Consider the following 22,394-nt stretch of genomic DNA (forward strand, 5'->3'; position numbering starts at 1 on the left):
ATTTATAATAAAACCCAGTTTATGTAATTTCTAACTGCGGGGAGGGGGCAAGAAGTCGTGCACATCTCTCTTTGCATTGAGGAAGAGGGTGGATTTTTAAGAGCCTGCGCTGTGCAGATTTTTCTATACAGTGCAAGACAGTATTATTTTGGGTTTATCTCCCAAAAGGGGTGTGCACGTGAGTGCTGGGGGAGTCCTCTCATACAGAGCTGACTTCAGTCTGTGACTTCAGCGGGGTGTCTCCCTACCTGTGTGTGTGTGCTGCAGAAGGCCGGAGAGCCTAATTCAGCAAAGCTGGGAGAGGGAAGCCTGGGTGGTTGAGCAAGAGAAGCTCAATGAAATCTCAGTACATCAGATGGCACCCCAGAATCGGGGTCCAACCAGTCACGGTGTCCACCACTTGTCTTGTCAGATGATTTTTTGTTCAGTGTTTGTACCACACTCAGCACAGTGGTGGCCCTGGGCCCTGGCTGGGGTTCCTAGGAGCTACAACAATACAAATAATTAATACACAGAGTGTGCTCCAGAGCCAAAGATCTGTTACCTTGCTCTCTCCTGAGGCCTAGCTGCCCCATGTGACCCCCAAACTCCACAGAATATAACGTCTGCTCCAGATCTACACTTTTTTTACCTACTAGAATTTAAACAGTTTAACTGAAATGGCTCTGAGGCTGCAAAGCAGCTGCACCCGGGTTGGCAACCTGTCAGCTTCACTTCAGCCTGCTGTAGATTGGTCCGGCTTTACCTTTTCCCCTGCCTCACCAGCAATAGGGATATGGATGGAGATAGAGACCCCTCTCTGTTGTGGCTCCATGAGGTTCTTCTGGCTGAATTGCATTATGTTCTGCCCACCAACGGGGGTTTCAGGGGGAGACTGGGAGAAGAGGCAAATGTTTGGGGCAGGCCGTTGTGCTTTTACTTTCTCAACCCATTGTCCCATTGTATAACCTGGGTGGATGAGCTGGTTTGTAGATCCGCTAGGCCTTCTCAGGGAACTGTCTCCTGTACAGGGATCTGCTGTACTGCAGCTCAGGTGTCACCATGCGCTGACAGAGCCGCCCCATCACCTCGTCCAGCCCTGGCTTCAGATTATAGCCTAGAATTGTGGCCTTGCCATACTGCAGCGGTGCCAGTGACTTGTCCCTGAGCTTGTGGGGGCCTACACTGCCTTCCCCTTGAAGGCAGGTCTTGGCCAGCTGCTCCCGCCTTTCCCGCAGCATCCTCACTTCCTGCTGCATGCGCTCCCGGCCCATGCTCCAGTCGATCCTCTGCCAGAAGGTCCTGTTGAAGTGTCTGTAGATTGCCCAGTCAAGCCTGTTCCAGCTCTTTATCTTCTCTGCTGTGCTCTCTGAAAGGGGTGACCTGGTGCTTCCCTCCCTGCTGTTGAGTGGGAAGGACACGACACTGTCCAGCTCCCAGCACAGTGCCTCCTTCAGCAGCACCATTGACTCGTCGAAGTACTCGGAGAGGAGGAGAAGGTCGAAGGCCTCCTCAATGTACTGCAGCATCAGCTGCATGTGCTTGGCAGAGAAATTGCCATTGTGGTTGAAGCCGAAGTCGAAAGCCATGAGGTTCTTGGCATAGTGGCTGTCAGGGGCCGAGGCATTATAAAACCTGGCTGGCTGGCTGAGAAACTCCTCCAGGCTCTGGGCACGGGAGAAGGGGGAGCAGCCTTTGTAGTAGGTGAACGAGGACTCCATGAGGTGGATGGGGTTCCGCAGGATGGAGAAGTAGAAGGTGGAGCTTGGCATCACCCTCTGCACCTGAAGGAGTGAGGGGAAGGGAGTGAAGAGAGTGAGGGAAGCCTACTCTGCCAGTCTAATATACCCATGTGTCCTTTCCACAGGAGTCGGGTTAACACGTCAGTTGAATTCACTGGGGAGTTAGAGAGTGTGGGCAGAGTAGCAAGTCCTACTCACCGGCTGCTTTGGAAGGGGCTTTACGGGCTATGGGATGGGTGTTTAATAGGGATATACTCAGATGCCGAGGCTCAGTGCAGTGCTTGTGCAAGGGGCCCCAGGGCCAGCACTGGGGCCTGGAGTTCTATATTTAGCCACAGAGCAGGTACAAAATGGGCAGCAGCAATGGGAGCTCCCCCCACTGCTCTCCCAGCACGCCTTGATCTGCAGTGGAAGGGTCACCTCTAGGGGCCAAAGGGAGGTTTGCTTTCCATGCCCACTTAGCTCCGGTTCCAGCTGTGCTGGTGGATTGGACACACTTCTCCAAATGGCATCCACAAATCTCAACCACTACCTGACTCAGCCACTGACCTGCGGGACACGGCAGGAGCCAAATCTGTCCATCACCTGAGCCTATCATCCCCCAGTAGCAACACGACGGTGTTGTCAGGCTTGCTGACACTGGCTCACCACCTAGGATGCAGTGTCTCCAGCTTCTGGGTTAGGTCTGGTGTGAGGCATTGCTGATGCTGGATAGCAGTGGGCAATGAAATATCACCATAGCTTCCCTCTTGAGAAGTCCTGCTCATGGGCCCAAAGGGGTGTCCTGGCCATCTCACTGCTATCCTGCTGCTCTTCCCCCCACCCGTTACCCTTCTGATGCCTTGAAGCTCCATCCCTTACCTCTGCCTGCTGGAACCTCATGTGGTGGCAAATGATGTTAAACTCTGAAGCATTGCCTACGGTGAATCCCTCCACAGACTCTGCCAGGAAGTAGCGTGGGTAACCCAGCTGGCTGGCACCGTTGATGGGAAGGGCGAAGGTGAGGTTGTGCATCTCACCAAAGCGGAACAGGATGTTCATGACGGTGCTGCTGGCGCTCTTGTGCACCTTCAGGAACACCACATGGGTCTTGGGCTTGCAGGCTGCTGTGTGAGAAGGGTTGGATACAGCTGGCAGGCTGTGCGCAAGTGCATCTCCTTCTGCTTCTCCAGCCCTGGGAACTGTGATTTTGCTCTGAAGCGACTCTCTGTCCGTGCTCCATGATGCTGCCTCATTTTGCTTCTCTGCCTTTGTGACCCAATCTGGTTCTGTGGCAGTTGTTGTAGCAGGTGTGGAAGAGCTGCCACTCCTGTGGCTGGGGGAGCCCTTGGCTTCTGCCTGGCTCTGGAATGACCCTGCAACCTTCCCAAATGGTGACCTTGAAGTTTGCTCCTTGGCAATGATCTCTGCTGTAGATTCCGGCTTCTTGCTGAAGGGATCTGCTGCCATAGTCCTGGGCTTCCTGCTTGGAGGTGGGGTCACAGTTGTATGCATATGATCCCTTTTGGGTGCCCTTTTAGAGACCTGGGGCTTGGTTGTGTGAAGGATCCTCACATCCTCACTGTCTTCTCCATGACTCTTCTTCCAGACCCCGTCTTGGCTGGCCAAGCTGCTGGCCTGGGGCTGGCTGAACATTTGGCCCAGTTCTGTGACGTGCGGAATGCTTTCAGCAGACCTGGGCTTGGCCATGACTTTTTTCTGCCTGTTTTGTGGGACGCCACTTTCCAAAGGTTCAGGAAATTGGTGGCCAGAGCTTGTCCCCTTCTCCTGCTGGAACAAGTTCTCATGGCCAGTGGTTTGCTGGAGGGCAAGTTGATTGAGTTTCTGGTCAGACCTGCAGTTGCTGTAAGAGGGAGAATGTTAGACCACCTTAGAACATCGTGGGTATCTTAAGAACATAAGAACTGCCATAGTGGGTCAGACCAAAGTATCGAGCCCAGTATCTTGTCTTCCGACAGTGGCCAATGCCAGGTACCTCAGTGGGAATGAACAGGACAGGTAATCATCAAGTGATCCATTTCCTGTCGCCCATTCCCAGCCTTTGGTGAACAAAGGCTAGGGACACCATCCCTGCCCGTCTTGGCTAATAGCCATTGACGGACCTTATCCTCCATGAATTTATCTAGTTCTTTTTTTAACCCTATTACAGTCTTGGTCTTCACAACATCCTCTGGCAAGGAGTTCTACAGGTTGACTTCCCACCAGTGGATCTTCCCATTAGTCCTCACCAGACCCCTATTTCTCTTAGTCCAGCTGAAGCCCATCTCTGATGCGAAACCCACATGTACATCACCTATCCTGCCGTTAGCTGTTGACATGTCCTATGCATGCTGACCAGCTCCCACCTACCTAACTGTCCCTCAACACACAGCTTGCCAATCTGACTCCAGCTGTCAAACTCTCCAACAGGCCACCTAATCCAGTCCAGCCTCCCCAGATTCCCTAACCTTACAAGTCTCCAGGTGACCTCAACCTGGATATTAGGTAGAGTGCTAAGGATTGCCAAGGGCTTGAGTGGCTCCTTGGTCTCTCCCATTCTCTGCCTGTGGCACACAAGTTTGTCTCCTGAGGATACAAATGATTTAGTCCAACCCAAGTGATTGCACTCAGCACAGGGGTAACTGGGTGAAATGTAACAGCCTATGTTATAAAGGTCACAGTATGATCAAAGGGTCCCTTTTGCCCTTGAAATCTATGACAGCTATGAAATAAGTGTGCAGATCTATTACTATCATGCAAGATCTAGCCTTCTAGGCTCAGCCTGAAGATCTAGGTGTTATGGTGCCTCGCTCCTGTCATACCCTGGTGACGAGTAGGGAATTGCTAGTTGGCTGTGGTATGAAGAATCTTGCTGATCCTAGAAACTGATTGTGACTTGCTAGAGTCACGCACTGTGGATACGATGATCCTGGTAAGCTGCAACTGGCTGTCTCTAGCGTGCTGCGGGGTGGATCCAAATGCACAAGCTGTCAGCAGAGCTAGGTGAATAAATCATTCAATTCATTTTCTTTTGTTTGGAAATTGCCTCCATAAATCATGATTTCCCCAAATGTATGTGAAATTCTCAGTCTGTAGCTTGTTTACAAGTGGTTTGTTGCAAGTGTCTGATATTTGAGATTCAAGTAGTTCCCACTGGACACATAGCTCAAATCGCATGTTTCTGTTCCCTGGTTGGATAGGGGCCTCATAAGATCAGGTTGCAGCAATGCTTGGGATCCCAAAAAAAGATTCACTTTCTGCAAATGCTCTCTGCAATATATAAGATCCACCATTTTGCCAAACATTCCTGAGTCATTCTTGAGCTATTCTTGGAAAGGGTCACAAAGGGGCACAGACACACCTGAAGTAAATCAGGTTGAAAATTGGAAAGAACCAGAACAGAAAACATATTTTGGTTTTGTGTGGGGGGGTTGGCAGCATTTGGCCAACTCCAGTTCTCAGGCTGACTCTTGGGAGTTCTACGGTGAAATATTCTCCATCCTATGTGGAACTTACCAGGTAGTTTGCAGATTCCCCACAATTTGAAGAGTAACACACAGGATGGTGACGAGGGTGAGGGAAATCCAGAGTCGTCCTAGGTGACTGTTGTGTGTCAGTTTCAATTTCCTGAAGGGAAACACATGCACCAGGTGTAATATAGTCCTTCTATCTTGGTAGTGTTTTATAATACCTGCCCAGCTGTAAAAATGACAGCACAAGGTGCCAGGCAGTGGGGAATAAGGACCAAAGCGATACCTTTGTGTTCCTCTTTTTTAAACGGAAGGTCACACTTTTTACAAGGGTCCCGGTGATATAATGGAAGAGGCACAGAGTCAGCCATGGCCAATAAACATTGTAGCTTGTAGCAGCCCAGTGGGAACTTCCATCTGTGGGATATTTTTAGCTAATTGAAAAGTAAACACTGATAAAAGCTAGAAATCCTATTTGCCAGGCTCTTCCATTTGCCCCTAACCATGAGATTTTGCTCTGGAAAGTGACTTCATGAAATCACCTTCTCACTCAGTCGTGTTCCCTGTGTGTATTCAAAGTAGAGCCACTGATTTTAGCAACAGAAATGGGCTTTCCCTACTTTTAATTCTTGCTAGCAGCCCAGAGCAAACACAGCTAAGAAACAAGTTTCTGCGCCACAAGTTATATCACTTTCATTAAAATGCTGGAATTAATCCACTGTTGCATGTCTACACTGTGCTCCTTGTGGCACTGGAGCCCATCCACATTAGCAGCTCTTGCAATGGCAAAGACAGCAGTGCATTGTAGTAGCTATCCCACTGTGCAACTGGCCACAGAGTAAGTCCTTTGTGCCAAGACTCTTCATCAATATCCAATTTTATGGACCATTAGAAAATATGTATGTTACACCATATTGATACACCATTTTGTGCACCACTTTCACCTATGCACTCCAATCAGTTCTGAAGTGCTATGCAAGATATGTGGGTTTCCATATTAGTTTATGGATATGGGGTATGATTTCTGAAAAGCACCTACGTGACTGAGTTGCACAAGTCCCACTGTCTTTTGAAAATCTGACCCATTCTATTTGGACATCCTCCATGTCATGCTCTTCTTTGCCATTGTTGCCAGAAATGACAGATTCCTGCAGTGACTAGAGATGCAGTACCCCTGGGCCGGCACAGATAGCAATTGAGGAGGATATTTTCAAAGAAATTAAGGCGAGTTAGGCAGCCAGCTCCCATTGACTCCCCATTGTGCCTTTTTGAAAATCTTCCTTTTGTAAATAAAGAGGGAATAAATGCATGTTCTGCTATGTACATGGTATATGAAATACATTGCATTCTTGTCCAAACAATGTACACATTATGCCTAGTCTGTGTGCAGTCTCCAGGGCGGTCAGTCTGGTATTGTTTTAGAAGCATCGAGCATGCTGGGCCAGGTGCTTGGCTGGTGTAAATCAGTGTAGGTCCTTTGAAATCAATGGAGCTATGCCAATGTACACCAGCTGAGGATCTGACCTACAGTATTTATCTCTATAAGATTCAGTCCTCCAAGGTACTGATCACTTTGACCTACACAGGCAAAGCATTTCAAAGTGCTTAACTTTAAGCCTGTGAGTAGTCCCATTGACTTCAGTGAGGCTACTCACATCCTTTGCTGGAATGGGTCTCAGTGATCAGCAGCTGGCAGGATAGAGTCCACATGTATTGTGCGACTAACACGTTATTTTTGTTTAGCTTTTCAAAGTATTTCTGGCAATGTGTAATGCTCATAAATGAGATCAATACAGATTTGAAACCTTTTTTACAGTACATCTCCAATGCAGTTGTGAGTAGTGGGGACTTTCTAACACTTGAACGTCCTCCTTACCAGTGGCCATGCTAAATATGTGCCACTACCATATATTTGTGATGCTAGCAATTACTACAAATAGGCTATCTCTATAATAAAGTATATTTCCTGGGTAGCATATTGTAGCCAACTTTATTCAAGGACATTCTGGCCTTCTGTTTAGAGTTTGATTTTAAAAGGGACACATACCCAGCCAACCAAACTGCCCTCTCCCCCTCCCCCACATTTTGAAGGTACATTTTTAACACACCCTCATCTAATGAAATTCATTGAAAACTTCATGCTAAATCACTGAGGAGTCAGTTACTTTCACCACTGTACTTCAAGTTTGCCAAAATAGTTGAGCTCATCTCTATCTTCAAAGTGAGTTGTGTTTCATATTTTCACTTTATATCTGTAGGATGCTACCAGCTGACCCAGAGGAAATATCATTTTATCCTAGTTGTGACCCAGATCTGCCTCTTCTTCTGTCATAGAACCATTCTGTCAGATCTAGGGGATTCGAGGAAATATGTTAATTTCAGATGTTACTCAGTGCCTTCTGAACAGAGAAGCTCAGGGATAACAAAAAGTCTGAATTCAGCTTGCCCTAGTCCTTGTAAAGAGAACCACCCTTCAGAGGTTCTCAAACGGGGGAGCAGGGCGATACAGACTGTATTCAATGGTGGGGAGGGAGGGTGAGAAGCAAGGGGTGGGCGGGCTAGGGAGTGGAGAGGAGCTAATGGGCAGGACCAGGTCTGCTGTAGGGCTCAGGTAGGTTGGAGACTGTGGGGATCAACTGACACAGTATCCCCAGCCCAATTGACGTGACAACCAGTGGGGCCCACCAGCCCTGTGCTCAGCTTCATTTTTGGGGCCTCTCCTGGGGACCCAGCCAAGAAAAAGAACATTCTCTCTTATCTCCCCGCACCCCCATTTTTCATTATTTTTTTCTTCATCGTCCTCCTATAAGTAACAGCAAGTAAATGAAAATAAAGTGAGGTACCTTGATTGTTCTAACTTATTTTTACACTGACCACTTGAAAATTGCAGAGGGTCTCGAATGACCACTTAATGATCTTTCCAAATATTGTAAAAAAAAACGTTGGGGTGCAGGGTCTGGCCAGGAGCTAGGGTGAGGGAGGGGGCTCAGGGTTGGGGCAGGAGGATGGGGTGTGGAGCACTTACCTGGGTCATCTCCTGTTTGGTGAGAGGGGTGCAGGTGGGAATGGGGTGTGTGTGTGTGCAGGAGCTCACCTTTGGTGCTCAGGAAGGGGGTGGGAGGGCTGGGTATGTGTCGGGCTGCAGGAGACAGGGCAGGGGGCTCAGGGTGTGTGAGGGGGTGCAGAGGGCTGGGTGTGGGAATTTGGCAGATGGGTATGTTAGAAGCTGAGTTGTTTAGGCTTTAAGGACGCTGGCCTTGGGCTGGTTTTTATTTGCCAGGAGGCAGTAAACAGGAAAATAAATTAGAAAGTTGTATAGGATGATAATTACCCTATGAAGTTGTAGCTGTGCCTGTGTGTATTTTATTAACCAATTAGCAACTGCTTGATTGCCTGCCTTAATTGTATATAAGAGCATGCTGAAGAGAAATAAATGACTTTGCTACCAATCACATTGATTGTTGGGCTCTGTCCGTGCCCGCCTGAGAGGCACAGCGACGCAACAGCTGGGGAGGTGTGTGTGGGGTGCAGGAGTCAGGGCAGGGGGCTGGGAGTGTGTGAGGGGGTTCAGGGGTCAGGGAAGGGGGCTGGGTGTGTGTGGGGATGCAGGAGTCAGGGTGGGGGCTGGGGGTGTGAGGGGGTTCAGGGGTCAGGGCAGGGGTCTGGGGAGATATAAGAGGGGTGCAGGGGTGAGGGCAGGGGGCTGGGTGTGTGTGTGGGGGGGTACAGGAGTCAGGGCATGGGGCTGGGTGTGTGTGTGGGATGCATGGGTCAGGGAAGGGGGCTGGGTGTGTGTGGGGGGGGTGCAGGAGTCAGGGCAGGGGGCTAGCGGTGTGTGGGGGGATTCAGGAGTCAGGGAAGGGGCTGGGTATGTGTGAGGGGGGTGTAGGGGTCAGGGTGGGCAGAGGGCTGTGGGTGTGGGCTGGGGTCATGGGGGTGCTCATGGTAGGGTGCTGGAGGGGGTATGTCCCAATTCCAGCCCCTTCCCCAAGGCCCCACCCCCTCCTCTTCTCCTCCTCCTCCCCTTAGCAGGGAATGTAGCACACTGGGAAAAGAGGCAGGGGAGGAGCTTGGCTGCTGGCAGACCCTGCCCTGCTGCAGCAGGAGCTGGCAGCACTAAGCTTCTGCCCCCATGGGAGGGGCAGAGAAGAGCGGGCCGGGCCGGACCGGGGCCCCTTTAGACCGTGGGCCCGGTGCCATGGGAAATCCAGTACTGGGCAGGCACAAATTCACATGATGCAGGTTTCCCAACCCCATTGTTCCATGGGCATCCTACTCCACTGCCGGTTTCTTTTCAAGTGAAGTGAGGTAGGGAGGGAGAGGGAGTGTGTATGTGTGTGTGTGTGTATGGAGGGGGGAGACAGACAGTGTTTTGGGGGAACAGAGAGTGTGTCAGCATGCTGTCTTGTAAGTTCAGGGAGCGGCAGGAAGCAACAAGTGCAGCAGCAGGGGGAAACCCCGACATCCCTCTCTCACACACACACACACACACACACACACACACACACACACACACACACACACACACACACACACACACACACACACACACACACACACACACACACACTGCCTCTGTGTTCAACAGCACAAGCATTCCATATTAATGGGGAGCAGATCATCACAGCACACGCAGGCTGTCAGAGCAGTGCTTTGAAAGGGCAGGGGCACATGTCTCTCGAGTTCAAAACAATGGGCAGAGTTGTCATTTGAGGCTAATTACAGCACGGAAAGCAATCAAGTGTCTACACTGGCAATAGAGCACTGGACCCTCTGTGCAAATAGCCTTACGACTCTTGTCAAGGTGGTTTTTTTGCCATGCTGCAACTGAGGAGTTTCTGTGCACAAAGTGGCTTGGCAGTGTGTACACGTCTGCAGTTTGAGCACAAAAAGCTGCTTTACTGTTTAGACAAGCCCTAAATTAGCTGGATTGTAGTCCTTGGGAATGAACAATGGACCTGTTTGCTATGCTCAATCATTTATACTTGTGCAAACCCAGTGGCAACAAGTGATAGCTGCACAGGTGTCAGGGAGGGCCCTATTTGCCTTGCAGAACCTTAGAGGTGGTGATGCATGAGACGCAAAGAGCCCAGATTGACAAGAGCTCAGGCTCTCTTACTTGAGCCTGGTCTGAACTGTTCTCAGACCCAGGCATGAGACACACAGCTCTGGCAGGGCAGTTCTGTGGAGCGGGACTATGTACATTGGCAGAAGTAGCATTCTTCAAATGAGAAGGTAACTTGAGAAATCCATATACCTGATTTTATTATCTCATTGCTAATTAATAATAATAATAATAATAGTTAATAACCTGGAGGTGTTGTCAGCTCCTTTCTTGAGAGTTTGCTTTACTTGACCTAAATGCTCGTTAAACTTCATCCCGTCCAAACCTTCACTTTCAGAGTGGAGACAGCTGCTCCCCTGGTAAAATAGTTACTTTGTGCCCCGCTCTAGCCCATTAATCAAACAATGTAGAAGTGTTAATACACCATTCAAATTAACCACGTGATGAGCAAATATTTATTGACATGCTACTGCTTGTGTATTCCATGAACGCTGCCTCTGATTTTCAGCCCACAATGACTCATACTGATGTATTGAGAAACTTGCCAAAGTTGTGTTGACATGTTTGACTAGGTGGCAGAGACTTATTTCATTAATGACAGGGGACAAACATTCTGTACTCCAGGGAATGATCCAGGAGGCTTTGAACAGAGTTTAAACTGCTTTCTCACTCATTTGTCAACAAATCACAAAAACAGGGTTGCCTCCCCTGAAGGTTAGGAAGAACATAACACCTTCAATGATATCATGGCCCCATTGAAGACAATAACAAAACTCCCATTGACTTCAACAGGGCCATGCAATCTTCTTGTGTGTATGCTGGTGTGCTAGAGGTTCCCCAGGATGGTGTATTCACCCAAAATAGGCTGAGTGATTCAACTGTGTGGGTCTGAATCTAGACTCTGAGGGCGTAAAAAACCCAGAGTTGTATCTTCTTATTCTGTGTACAGCAGTAGCATCGCTGGGTCCTGACCAGAGCCTGTCATGCTAGAAGCTAGACAGAGAGCAAAATTGTCCCTGCCTCATAGAATGAACATTCTAAACGAGGAGAGATAAAGAGAGGGGAGGACCAGGTACCACTGCATAGTGGTATCTGGTATAATAAGCAGCAGTCTCCCTTTCCATTCCTCCTATCCCATTTAGAACCCAAACCAAACCCTCTGTGTTGTAAGAATGGCCACACTAGGTCAGGCCAATGGTCCATTAAGTACAGTATCCTGTCTTCTGACAGTGCCTGGCACCAATGCTTCAGAGAGAATGAACAGAACTGGGCAATTAGAGCGATCCGTTCTCTGCCGTACAGTCCCAGCCTCTGGCAGTCAGAGGCTTAGGGACACCCAGAGCATGGAGTTGCAACTCTGACAATGTTCGCGAATAGCCATTGATGGCCCTATCCTCCACGGACTGATATAACTCCCTTTTGAACCCAGTTATACTTTTGACATTCACAAAATCCCCTGGCAACGAGTTCTACAGGTTGATTGTACTTGCTGTGAAGAAGTACTTATATTTTTAAAAAACCTGCTGCCTATTAATTTCATTGGGTGACCCCTGGTTCTTGTGTTATGCGAAGGGGTAAAAAGTACTTCCTTATTCACTTTCTCCACACCAGTCATGATTTTATAGACCTCTATCATATCCCCCCCTTTTTCATCAATTTTCCAAGCTGAAGATTCCCAGTCTTTAATCTCTTTTCATATAAAGCTGTTCTAGACCCCTAATGCTTTTGGTTGCATTTCTCTGCATTTTTTCCATTTCTAATATATCTTTTTTGAGATATGGTGACCAGAGCTGCCTGCAGTATTTAAGGTGCGGGAGGGCCATGGATTTATATAATGACATTATGCTATTTACTCTTATTATCTATCCCTTTCCTAATGGACACTAACATTCTGTTCACTTTTTTGACTGCCACTGCACATTGAGCTGAAGTTTTCAGAGAACTATCCACAATGACTCCAAGATCTTTCTTGAATCAGAGGGGTAGCCGTGTTAGTCTGGTTCTGTAGAAGCAGCAAAGAATCCTGTGGCACCTTATAGACTAACAGATGTTTTGCAGCATGAGCTTTCGTGGGTGAATACCCACTTCTTCGGATGCAAGCAGTGGAAATTTCCAGGGGCAGGTGTATATATAAGCAAGCAAGAACCAAGCTAGAGATAACGAGGTTAGATCAATCAGGGAGGATGAGGCCCTGTTCCAGCAGCTGAGGTGTGAAAACCAAGGGAGGAGAAACTGGTTCTGTAATTGGCAAGCCATTCACAGTCTTTGTTTAGTCCTGAGCTGATGGTGTTAAATTTGCAGATGAACTGGAGCTCAACAGTTTCTCTTTGAAGTCTGGTCCTAAAGTTTTTTTGCTGTAGGATGGCCACCTTAAAATCTGCTATTGTGTGGCCAGGGAGGTTGAAGTGTTCTCCTACAGGTTTTTGTATATTGCCATTCCTAATGTCAGATTAGTGTCCATTTATCCTTTTCCTTAGAGACTGTCCAGTTTGGCCGATGTACATAGCAGAGGGGCATTGCTGGCATATGATGGCATATATTACATTGGTGGACGTGCAGGTGAATGAACCGGTGATGGTGTGGCTGATCTGGTTAGGTCCTGTGATGGTGTTGCTGGTGTAGATATGTGGGCAGAGTTGGCATCGAGGTTTGTTGCATGGGTTGGTTCCTGAGCTAGAGTTACTATGGTGCGGTGTGCAGTTGCTGGTGAGAATATGCTTCAGGTTGGCAGGTTGTCTGTGGGAGAGGACTGGCCTGCCACCCAAGGCCTGTGAAAGTGTGGGATCATTGTCCAGGATGGGTTGTAGATCCCTGATGATGCGTTGGAGGGGTTTGAGCTGGGGATTGTATGTGATGGCCAGCGGAGTCCTGTTGGTTTCTTTCTTGGGTTTGTCTTGCAGTAGGAGGCTTCTGAGTACACATCTGGCTCTGTTGATCTGTTTCCTTATTTCCTCGTGTGGGTACTGTAGTCTTGAGAATGCTTGGTGGAGATTTTCTAGGTGTTGGTCTCTGTCTGCGGGGTTAGAGCATATACGGTTGTACCTCAGTGCTTGGCTGTAGACAATGGATCTTGTGGTGTGCCCGGAATGGAAGCTGGAGGCATGAAGGTAGGCATAGCGGTCGGTAGGTTTTCGGTATAGGGTGGTGTTAATGTGACCACCACTTATTTGCACCGTGGTGTCTAGGAAGTGGACCTCCCATGCAGATAGGTCCAGGCTGATGTCAGAAACCATCCTGACATTATAATCAAAGAGGCTGATAAAGGAGGTGCTGTTGTCATCATGAACAGGTCTGACTACCAAAAGGAGGCCGCCAGACAACTCTCCAATACCAAATTTTACAGGCTACTTCCCTCAGATCCCACTGAGGAATACACTAAGAAACTGCACTATCTACTCAGGACACTCCCTACACTAACACGGGAACAAATCAACATACCCTTAGAACCCCGACCAGGGTTATTCTATCTACTACCCAAGATCCACAAACCTGGAAATCCTGGACGCCCCATCATCTCTGGCATTGGAACTCTCACTGAAGGACTGTCTGGATATGTGGACTCTTTACTCAGACTCTATGTTACCAGCACTCCCAGCTATCTCCGTGACACCACTGATTTCCTGAGGAAACTACAATGCATTGGTGACCTTCCAGAAAACACCATCCTAGCCACCATGGATGTAGAGGCTCTCTACACAAACATCCCACACACTGATGGAATACAAGCTGTCAGGAACAGTATTCCTGATGATGCCACAGCACAACTGGTTGCTGAGTTCTGTGCCTTTATCCTCACACACAACTATTTCAAATTTAATGACAATATATATCTCCAGATCAGTGGCACCGCTATGGGCACCCGCATGGCCCCACAATATGCCAGTATTTTTATGGCCGACCTGGAACAACGCTTCCTCAGCTCCCGTCCACTCACGCCCCTTCTCTACCTACGCTACATTGAAGACATCTTCATCATCTGGACCCATGGGAAGGAGACTGGAAAAATTCCACCATGATTTCAACAGCTTCCACCCCTCCATCAACCTCAGCCTGGACCTATCTACACGGGAGGTCCACTTCCTAGACACCACGGTGCAAATAAGTGGTGGTCACATTAACACCACCCTATACCGAAAACCTACCGACCGCTATGCCTACCTTCATGCCTCCAGCTTCCATCCCGGGCACACCACAAGATCCATTGTCTACAGCCAAGCAATGAGGTACAACCGTATCTGCTCTAACCCCGCAGACAGAGACCATTACCTAGAAAATCTCCACCAAGCATTCTCAAGACTACAGTACCCACACGAGGAAATAAGGAAACAGATCAACAGAGCCAGATGTGTACCCAGAAGCCTCCTCCTGCAAGACAAACCCAAGAAAGAAACCAACAGGACTCCACTGGCCATCACATACAGTCCCCAGCTCAAACCCCTCCAACGCATCATCAGGGATCTACAACCCATCCTGGACAATGATCCCACACTTTCACAGGCCTTGGGTGGCAGGCCAGTCCTCGCCCACAGACAACCTGCCAACCTGAAGCATATTCTCACCAGCAACTGCACACCGCACCATAGTAACTCTAGCTCAGGAACCAACCCATGCAACAAACCTCGATGCCAACTCTGCCCACATATCTACACCAGCAACACCATCACAGGACCTAACCAGATCAGCCACACCATCACCGGTTCATTCACCTGCACGTCCACCAATGTAATATATGCCATCATATGCCAGCAATGCCCCTCTGCTATGTACATCGGCCAAACTGGACAGTCTCTAAGGAAAAGGATAAATGGACACTAATCTGACATTAGGAATGGCAATATACAAAAACCTGTAGGAGAACACTTCAACCTCCCTGGCCACACAATAGCAGATTTTAAGGTGGCCATCCTACAGCAAAAAAACTTTAGGACCAGACTTCAAAGAGAAACTGCTGAGCTCCAGTTCATCTGCAAATTTAACACCATCAGCTCAGGACTAAACAAAGACTGTGAATGGCTTGCCAATTACAGAACCAGTTTCTCCTCCCTTGGTTTTCACACCTCAGCTGCTGGAACAGGGCCTCATCCTCCCTGATTGATCTAACCTCGTTATCTCTAGCTTGCCTCTTGCTTGCTTATATATACACCTGCCCCTGGAAATTTCCACTGCTTGCATCCGAAGAAGTGGGTATTCACCCACGAAAGCTCATGCTGCAAAACATCTGTTAGTCTATAAGGTGCCACAGGATTCTTTGCTGCGATCTTTCTTGAGTGGTAACAGCTAATTTAAACCTGATCATTTCGTATGTATAGTTGGGATTTTTTTCCAGTATGCATTGCTTTGCATTTATCAACACTGATTTTCATTGGTCATTTTCTCCCAGTAACCCCATTTTGTGAGATCCCTTTGCAGTCAGCTTTGGACTTAATGATCTTGAGTAGTTTTGTGTCATCTGCAAACGTTGCCACCTGGGCAAGCAGGCATATTTGCTCAGTACCACTTCAGCTGGCTGTGCATCTCCTTCCAATTCCAACGTGAAGGAGGCAACATGCACTTGGGATTAGGGAGCTCTGTGCTTCAAAAGTAGCTTTAAACCAGGCAGCAGCAATACAGGCTACTGCCCGACTTGCCCCAGTGAGCTCACTGCTGCCATTCCTCCTTTGCAGCCCTGGGGCTTCCTTAGAGTGATTGTTCCTGCCAGCAGAGATGAAAAATGCTACTTCATGTCCTAGTGAAGCTTCAATGCTCTCATCAGTTTGAATTTCCTCAATATTCCTCAGAGCGTGTCTGCTGCTTCCTTGTGAGTTCCAATGATACTCAATGCTCAAGTCATTACATAGCACCCAAGGTACACAAGTGGACCAGACAAGAGACAGGTGGTCCTAACATCAATAAAATGGAACAGGATTTATTTCAAAGGTATAAAATCAAATACACTTACGTGATCAGGTGCCTTTTGAATTTCAGCATGGTGTCCTGGGGCGTTCGCAAGAGCACCGACTCCTATAGTGAGAACTGCGTGGAGTGCTTTGAGATGCGAACTGTGTAAAGCAAATATGTTTTGCCTTTTCCTGAGAGGCTGCTCCAAAGAGCCCCTCCCAGTTATTCCCTCAGGCAGTGAGCATGGAGCGTACATTCCAGAGCATGCACTGTACCTGAATGGCTCTTGCTGCCAGCGACCCAGGGACTGCTCTGGGTTAGCACCTTTTCAACTGAAAGGCAAATGGCAAACAATGGTTTGTTTGCACAGTTGGGCTGTTTCCCATCAAGTATCTTTGCAAACAATTTACTTTCTGTGCATCTAATTCATAGAGTACCCTTGTGGAAAGGGGGGAAGGTAGCTGTGCCATGCAGATTCAGGGTGCTCTCTGTAGTAGGGTCTGCTCACTGCCATGGTTGCACATGCTAGAAACTGTTCTGTCCGGCTTTGCTTGGACATCTCAGTTACATTACTCTGCAACTATGCTTACAAGGGAGGGTTCGATCATGCCCCTTCTCTTCCAACTCCAGGGTGGTTGCCTGGGGCCTTGTCTCTCTCTATAACTGCATCCTAATCGCTGGCCGTTCAGTCTTCGTGGTTGCTACCATGTGCCCCTAAGAAGGCTAGGCACTGGCCAGGCCATTTGAATAGGGTGTTACAAGGACGAGCAAAGTCCAGGAGAGAAGAATCAGCATGTGAACTTTAAGGGACATGCAGACAGGTCGCAGCCAGCCTCTCAGAAGCTCTGCAGCCCATTGAGTGTTGTAGCATAAGCCAAGCTCCAATTAGTAGCTGAGGAGGAAACTTTCCCTGGGTGCAGGTTATTCTGTAAGAGATGATTACAGCATTTTTTACATTTTTCTCTGAAGCGGCTGGCACCAGCTGCTGTTGGAGACAAGGTACTGGACTAGCTGGATGACAGGTCTCATCCAGTCTGGCAGTTCCAAACCTAAGCAGTAAGGTCAGTCTTGGCCCCAGAGTCACTGCACAGGAACAAACCTCCATCCGCATTGCTCTTCCAGAAGCAATTTGTGGCCTTGAAGATTCAAAAGATTATGGTGAAATTTCGTGTCCCTGCTGCATGTGAGAGATTCTTCTCGGTGTTGATGCGCAGAGATAAATTGAGCATCTGAGGTAAATGATGACAATTGCTAGCAAAAGGAAAGCTATTCTAACAAGAGTGAAAGAATTGCTGGTGGGTTTGCACACATGAAGTAGCAGGGCATCTTTTCTTCCTTAGCTGGATAAATAGCTTAAGGTTCAAAGATTCCTGTTGCTTCACTTGGTTTAGAAAGAAGTCCATGTTTATGTTTATATGTGTTACAATTTTGTTTTTAATATACATTCTGCAGGCTATACATTGTAAACATGTAATGGGAATGCATGGGGATCAGAAGTTATTTCATGAAAGATCCCAAAACAAAGAAAGATTGAACCCTGAAAGAACTTCTCCGCCAGCCTCAAGTTTATCAAATGCCAGTCAAGCTTCTCTTCCATTTCACAGTGTTAGGCCAATGCATTAAAAAATGACAAAAGTCATGTCTTGTAGTCAGTGCAGTGTCAGTTAAACCGCCCATTTGCCCTTTCCACCACCCATTTCAAGTTGTTCAGTATTCACCTGTTATGACTCTGGCAGCTCTATTGCCCTTAATATTTGGGCATCCAACTGTCCATCTAAAAGGGACCTGATTATCCACTCTCTGAAATTCTGGAACCTCTAAGATGTCTTGGGTTGGGCACCAAAAGTCACAATAGCTGGCTGAAATTTTTTGAAGAATTTTCTATTGAAAAAAATGGACTTTTTTCCAAAATGAATTTTCATGAAAAAATGTATACATTGCTCATTTTTTGTGTAAAACATTCACACTACCTCATGGAAAAAGGTATTGATTTTTTTCCCAAAAAATCTGGTTTCTGGAAAATGAAGAATTCTGATAACTTTTGCTTAAAATTTTCTGCAAAATTGAAAGAATGTTAAAAGCAGGGCGAGGGGGAATGGGTGTTGTGTCAAACCCTTTGAAATGCAATCGACTTCAGATACTGTTATAAAACTAGCTTTTCCATCTTTCCCACCAGCTTTACTATTTACTTTTGAAAATGTAGGCTAATTGTGGTTAACGTTACTCTGAGAAGTCACCCTAGGCTAATCTCATCACTTCTTTTTCTGACAATTTAATTTCCATGTTTTCCATTTACTTATTCCAGAGAAACAGCCAAAGTGGGTGGGTTTGTGATTCAAGGAGCTCCTGATGCCGACTGGTGTACAGGGATCCCCTGGGTTCACCAAAAGGGATTGACTAGGTCTCTAATGAAAGCCTGTGGCTCACTGGTCATTATAATCACTGTGAGCTGCAGGTATGGAACTATGTGAGGAGATATGTGTATATGCTAAAAATTATGTTGTCTAGGCCAGTGGCTCTCAACCTTTCCAGACTACTGTATCTCTTTCCAGAGTCAGATTTGTCTTGTGTACCCCCAAGTTTCACCTCACTTAAAAACTACGTGCTTACAAAATCAGACATTAAAATACAAAAGTGTCCCAGCACACTAGTACTGAAGCATTGCTACTTCCTCATTTTACCATATAATCAACTGGAATATAAGTATTGTATTTGCATTTCAGTATGTAGTATACAGATCAGCATAAACAAGTCATTGTCTCTATGAAATTTTAGTTTGTACTGACTTCGTTTGTGCTTTTCATGTAGCCTGTTGTAAATCTAGGCAAACATCTAGGTGAGTTGATGTACCCCGGGGGAGACCTCTGTGTACCTCAGGGGTGCGCATACTCCTCATCGAGAACCACTGCCTTAGGCCTTAGAGTTAAAGGCCAGTCACTCAAAAGTAGCATGCCTGGAGACAAACCTCTCCAGTTAGGAGGTGGGAGACACTTACCTCCCTGGTGGGCCACTGTGTAGCGTGTGTTGCGCTCTGGCATCCTTTAATCCACCAGTGGGCTTGATCCTCTGAGTGAGGATCTCAGCCATCTGGCTGAAAATCATGGGGACATGACTTGGGGTAAGATACCCTGCGGGAATGTCCTGCAAGTGAAGTGTAGGCTCTAGAAAAGCATGTTATGATTTTGTGTTACATGTACCCATTGGTATCCAGTAGTCTTAATCACTGTCATTTAAATCTCTGTTCTTTGAATAATAAATGTACATCGTTTTCCTTGTAAGTACCATGTGCAAAGTGGAAGGGGGTGGAGTCCTAAGTTGAACCTAGGAAGCTGGTTTGTCCTGTTCCTTTGGGAGTACAGGATCTGAGAGCTCTGAGCATTTAGTGAGCCAGGGCTGGGCACTCCAGAGGAATGCTCAGAGGAGCTATCTGGCTTTAAGACTGAGGCTTTGGCTACACTTACACTTCAAAGCGCTGCCGCGGCAGCGCTTTGAAGCGCTAAGTGTAGTCAAAGCACCAGCGCTGGGAGAAAGCTCTCCCAGCGCTGTCCGTACTCCACCTCCCTGTGGGGAATAACGGACAGCGCTGGGAGCCGCGCTCCCAGCGCTGGGGCTTTGACTACACTGGCGCTTTGCAGCGCCGCAATTTGCAGCGCTGGAGAGGGTGTGTTTTCACACCCTGCTGCAGCGCTGCAAATTTGTAAGTGTAGCCAAGCCCTAAGCTTGATAAGTTTATGGAGGGGATGGTATAATGGGATAGCCTAATTTTGGCAATTAATTTGGCAACTGATCTTTGATTATCAGCAGGTAAGTATGCCCAGTGGTCTGTGATGGGATGTTAGATGGGGCGGGATCTGAGTCACTACAGAGAATTCTTTCCTCGGTGCTGGCTGGTGAGTCTTGCCCACATGCTCAGGGTTTAACTGATTGCCATATTTGGGGTCTGGAAGGAATTTTCCTCCAGGGCAGATTGGAAGAGGCCGTGGAGGTTTTTCGCCTTCCTCTGCAGCATGGGGCACGGGTCACTTGCTGGAGGATTCTCTGCAGCTTGAGGTCTCCAAACCACAATTTGAGGACTTCAATAACTCAGACATAGGTTAGGGGTTTGTTACAGGAGTGGGTGGGTGAGATTCTGTGACCTGCATTGTGCAGGAGGTCAGACTAGATGATCATAATGGTCCCTTCTGACCTTAAAGTCTATGAGTCTATGAGACTTAGGGGTTGGTGTGTGCCCATGGTATTAGCCTGTATGGAGAGAGCGAGGCCTGCGGAGGCAGTGCTTGTGCTGCCAAGGGCTGGTGGAGTCAGGGAGCCGATCCACATCAGGCACAGATCTGCGAAGGACAGGTGGTAGTGAGGTGCCCCCCAACCCTGGGTATCCCTGGGAGGTGTCAGGCTATTTCAGGGGCAGTGAGGCAGCTAATTGCTCCCATGGCAAACAGTCTGTGGGGTTTGTCACTCAGGGATTTTAAAGTCCATAAAGTTTGGTCCCAATCCACCAAAGGCCCATGTTTGTTTACAAGAGTTCTCAGAAACACAAGGGAATGTGTACAGGGCAGAGCCATATCGCACTAACGTCCCAGACACAAACAGGTCTTACTCTATTTTATACATCTGTATCTCAGTGAGCCAAGCTCAACAAAGGTGCCTCTTACTGTAATGACAGCAAACCACACCCAATAGACCAGTGTCTCTCCGGTCTGAGATCATGGCCTGGAAGAAGGGCAGCAGCAGCTGTATATTTGCAGGGCCACAACCAGGTCCCCCTTCCAGTCCCCACCTTGTATCAGTATCTCTGTCTGATGCTCAGTCTGACCAACATTGTTAAACATGGTGCCAGTCTCCTTCTCCCAGAGCCAAGATGCAGACTCATGGCGAAAGGCGATAGAGTAGGGTAAGGAAGGCAAAACAAGCATGATTATGTGCTCACCTCACCGGGGTCAGAGTCTAGGCAGGGGGAGAGCGAAGGTCAACTGAACCTCACATTATGGGCTGGTATGGCCCTGGCACATGTTAGAGCAGCCCTGGGGTTGCTCTGATTTTCAGCAGCTGCCACCTTTTGGCTGTACTGAAGCCCTGAGTAGCCCTGTTTGGAATGGTATTCTCTAGGGGTATTTCTGCTTCCTATTCCTCTCCAGAGTGCTATGAATGGGACAGAATCGCCTCTTCAGCCTCTCTGAAAGTTTAGCCATGCCAGTGTGCTCTGTTACACTGCTTGCTTGGACCCCTACCCCTTACCAACAGGACTCTTCCCTGGACCTTCCAGACAGTTGTTAGAGCTCCCTTGAAATGAGATACCCAAAGCTGAACACAGGACAGGAGAACTGGTGTGGACCATTGGTCTCGGGTAGAAATACTTGTTCCAGTTCATGGAAGCAGAGTTGGTTTAAACCAAAAATTCTCTGACCAAGTTTTTTATTGGAAAACATGATTTCATCAAATGAAATTCTGAGGGCAGAAAAATCATTTTTGATTAAATGCATTTTCTGAAGTGAATTTTTTTGGAGGAAAAAAACTACAAATTTTCAGAATTTTTGTTTAGAACGTGTGGCGTTTCCCCCGCTTCCTGTTTCCTCAAATTTTCACAGTTATGGGGCAGGGGGAAAGAATCCCCTTTAAGCACACTTTAGAAACTTCCTGCAGGTAAAATGCACTTTCCCACTGGGAAAACTTCAGGGAGGGATTTTCCCTCTCAAAGCTCTCCAGCCAAGTATACTATTTGCTTTGTAACTGCAGCTGCCTGGACAGACCTAGTCAGTGAATTACCACAATGATTTCTAGGTGACTTTTCGCGGAGACTCCAGTATTCCTGGGTAGGTTAGATTAGAGCTGAACATGTGTTCTGCCTCATGTTTACCCAGGTTTAATGTAGCCTTCAAGGTGGGGGACGTCTAATCCAGTTTGCTCTCCAGCTGGAAAGCCCCACAGTCCTGTTCAGCTCTTTCTGTGTTACCAGCAAGTCACCAGCTTGCTTGCCTAGTCATACCAATGCTGTCTCTGGCCATTTACTGCTGAGCAGTGGCTCAGCCGCAGGTTTTACTGAGTGCTGGTAGCTGGCAGCACTTGGCAGAACAAAGACCCTCTTGACTTTACTCATAGGATCTAGGGCCAGATGGGCCCTGGTGCTCAGCTATTGGAGCCGGGTGCCCAGTGACAGAGGCAGTTGAGAGCACTGGAACCTTTTGAAAATGCAGGCAAGGAGTCAGCAGGCTCCATATGGAACCACTGACCTTGGTAGTGGCTGCAAGTTTGGCCCATGCAGTGCTGGTGTCAATGTGCTGCTGA

General features: G+C 47.8%; 1 protein-coding gene across 1 annotated transcript; it reads right to left on the minus strand.

Annotated features, from left to right (window-relative positions):
* Window positions 1-977: 977 nt before the first annotated feature.
* On the minus strand, window positions 978-3,410 carry LOC123377561 (galactose-3-O-sulfotransferase 2-like). Its single transcript, XM_045030607.1, has 2 exons — window positions 2,583-3,410; window positions 978-1,763 (listed from the first exon to the last, which is right to left on the minus strand). Exons 1-2 carry the CDS (start codon window positions 3,408-3,410, stop codon window positions 978-980), a joined length of 1,614 nt encoding a protein of 537 aa, XP_044886542.1.
* Window positions 3,411-22,394: the final 18,984 nt, after the last annotated feature.

Source organism: Mauremys mutica, chromosome 9 (genome assembly GCF_020497125.1).
Source record: "Mauremys mutica isolate MM-2020 ecotype Southern chromosome 9, ASM2049712v1, whole genome shotgun sequence".
NCBI lineage: Eukaryota > Metazoa > Chordata > Testudines > Geoemydidae > Mauremys > Mauremys mutica.

Coding starts and splice junctions, on each gene's coding strand:
- LOC123377561 (XM_045030607.1), bottom strand. CDS start 3,410: ATGGCCAAGCCCAGGTCTGCTGAAAGCATTCCGCACGTCACAGAACTG. Junction 1,764..2,582: donor TGAGGTTCCAGCAGGCAGAG/GTAAGGGATGGA, acceptor TCACTCCTTCAG/GTGCAGAGGGTGATGCCAAG.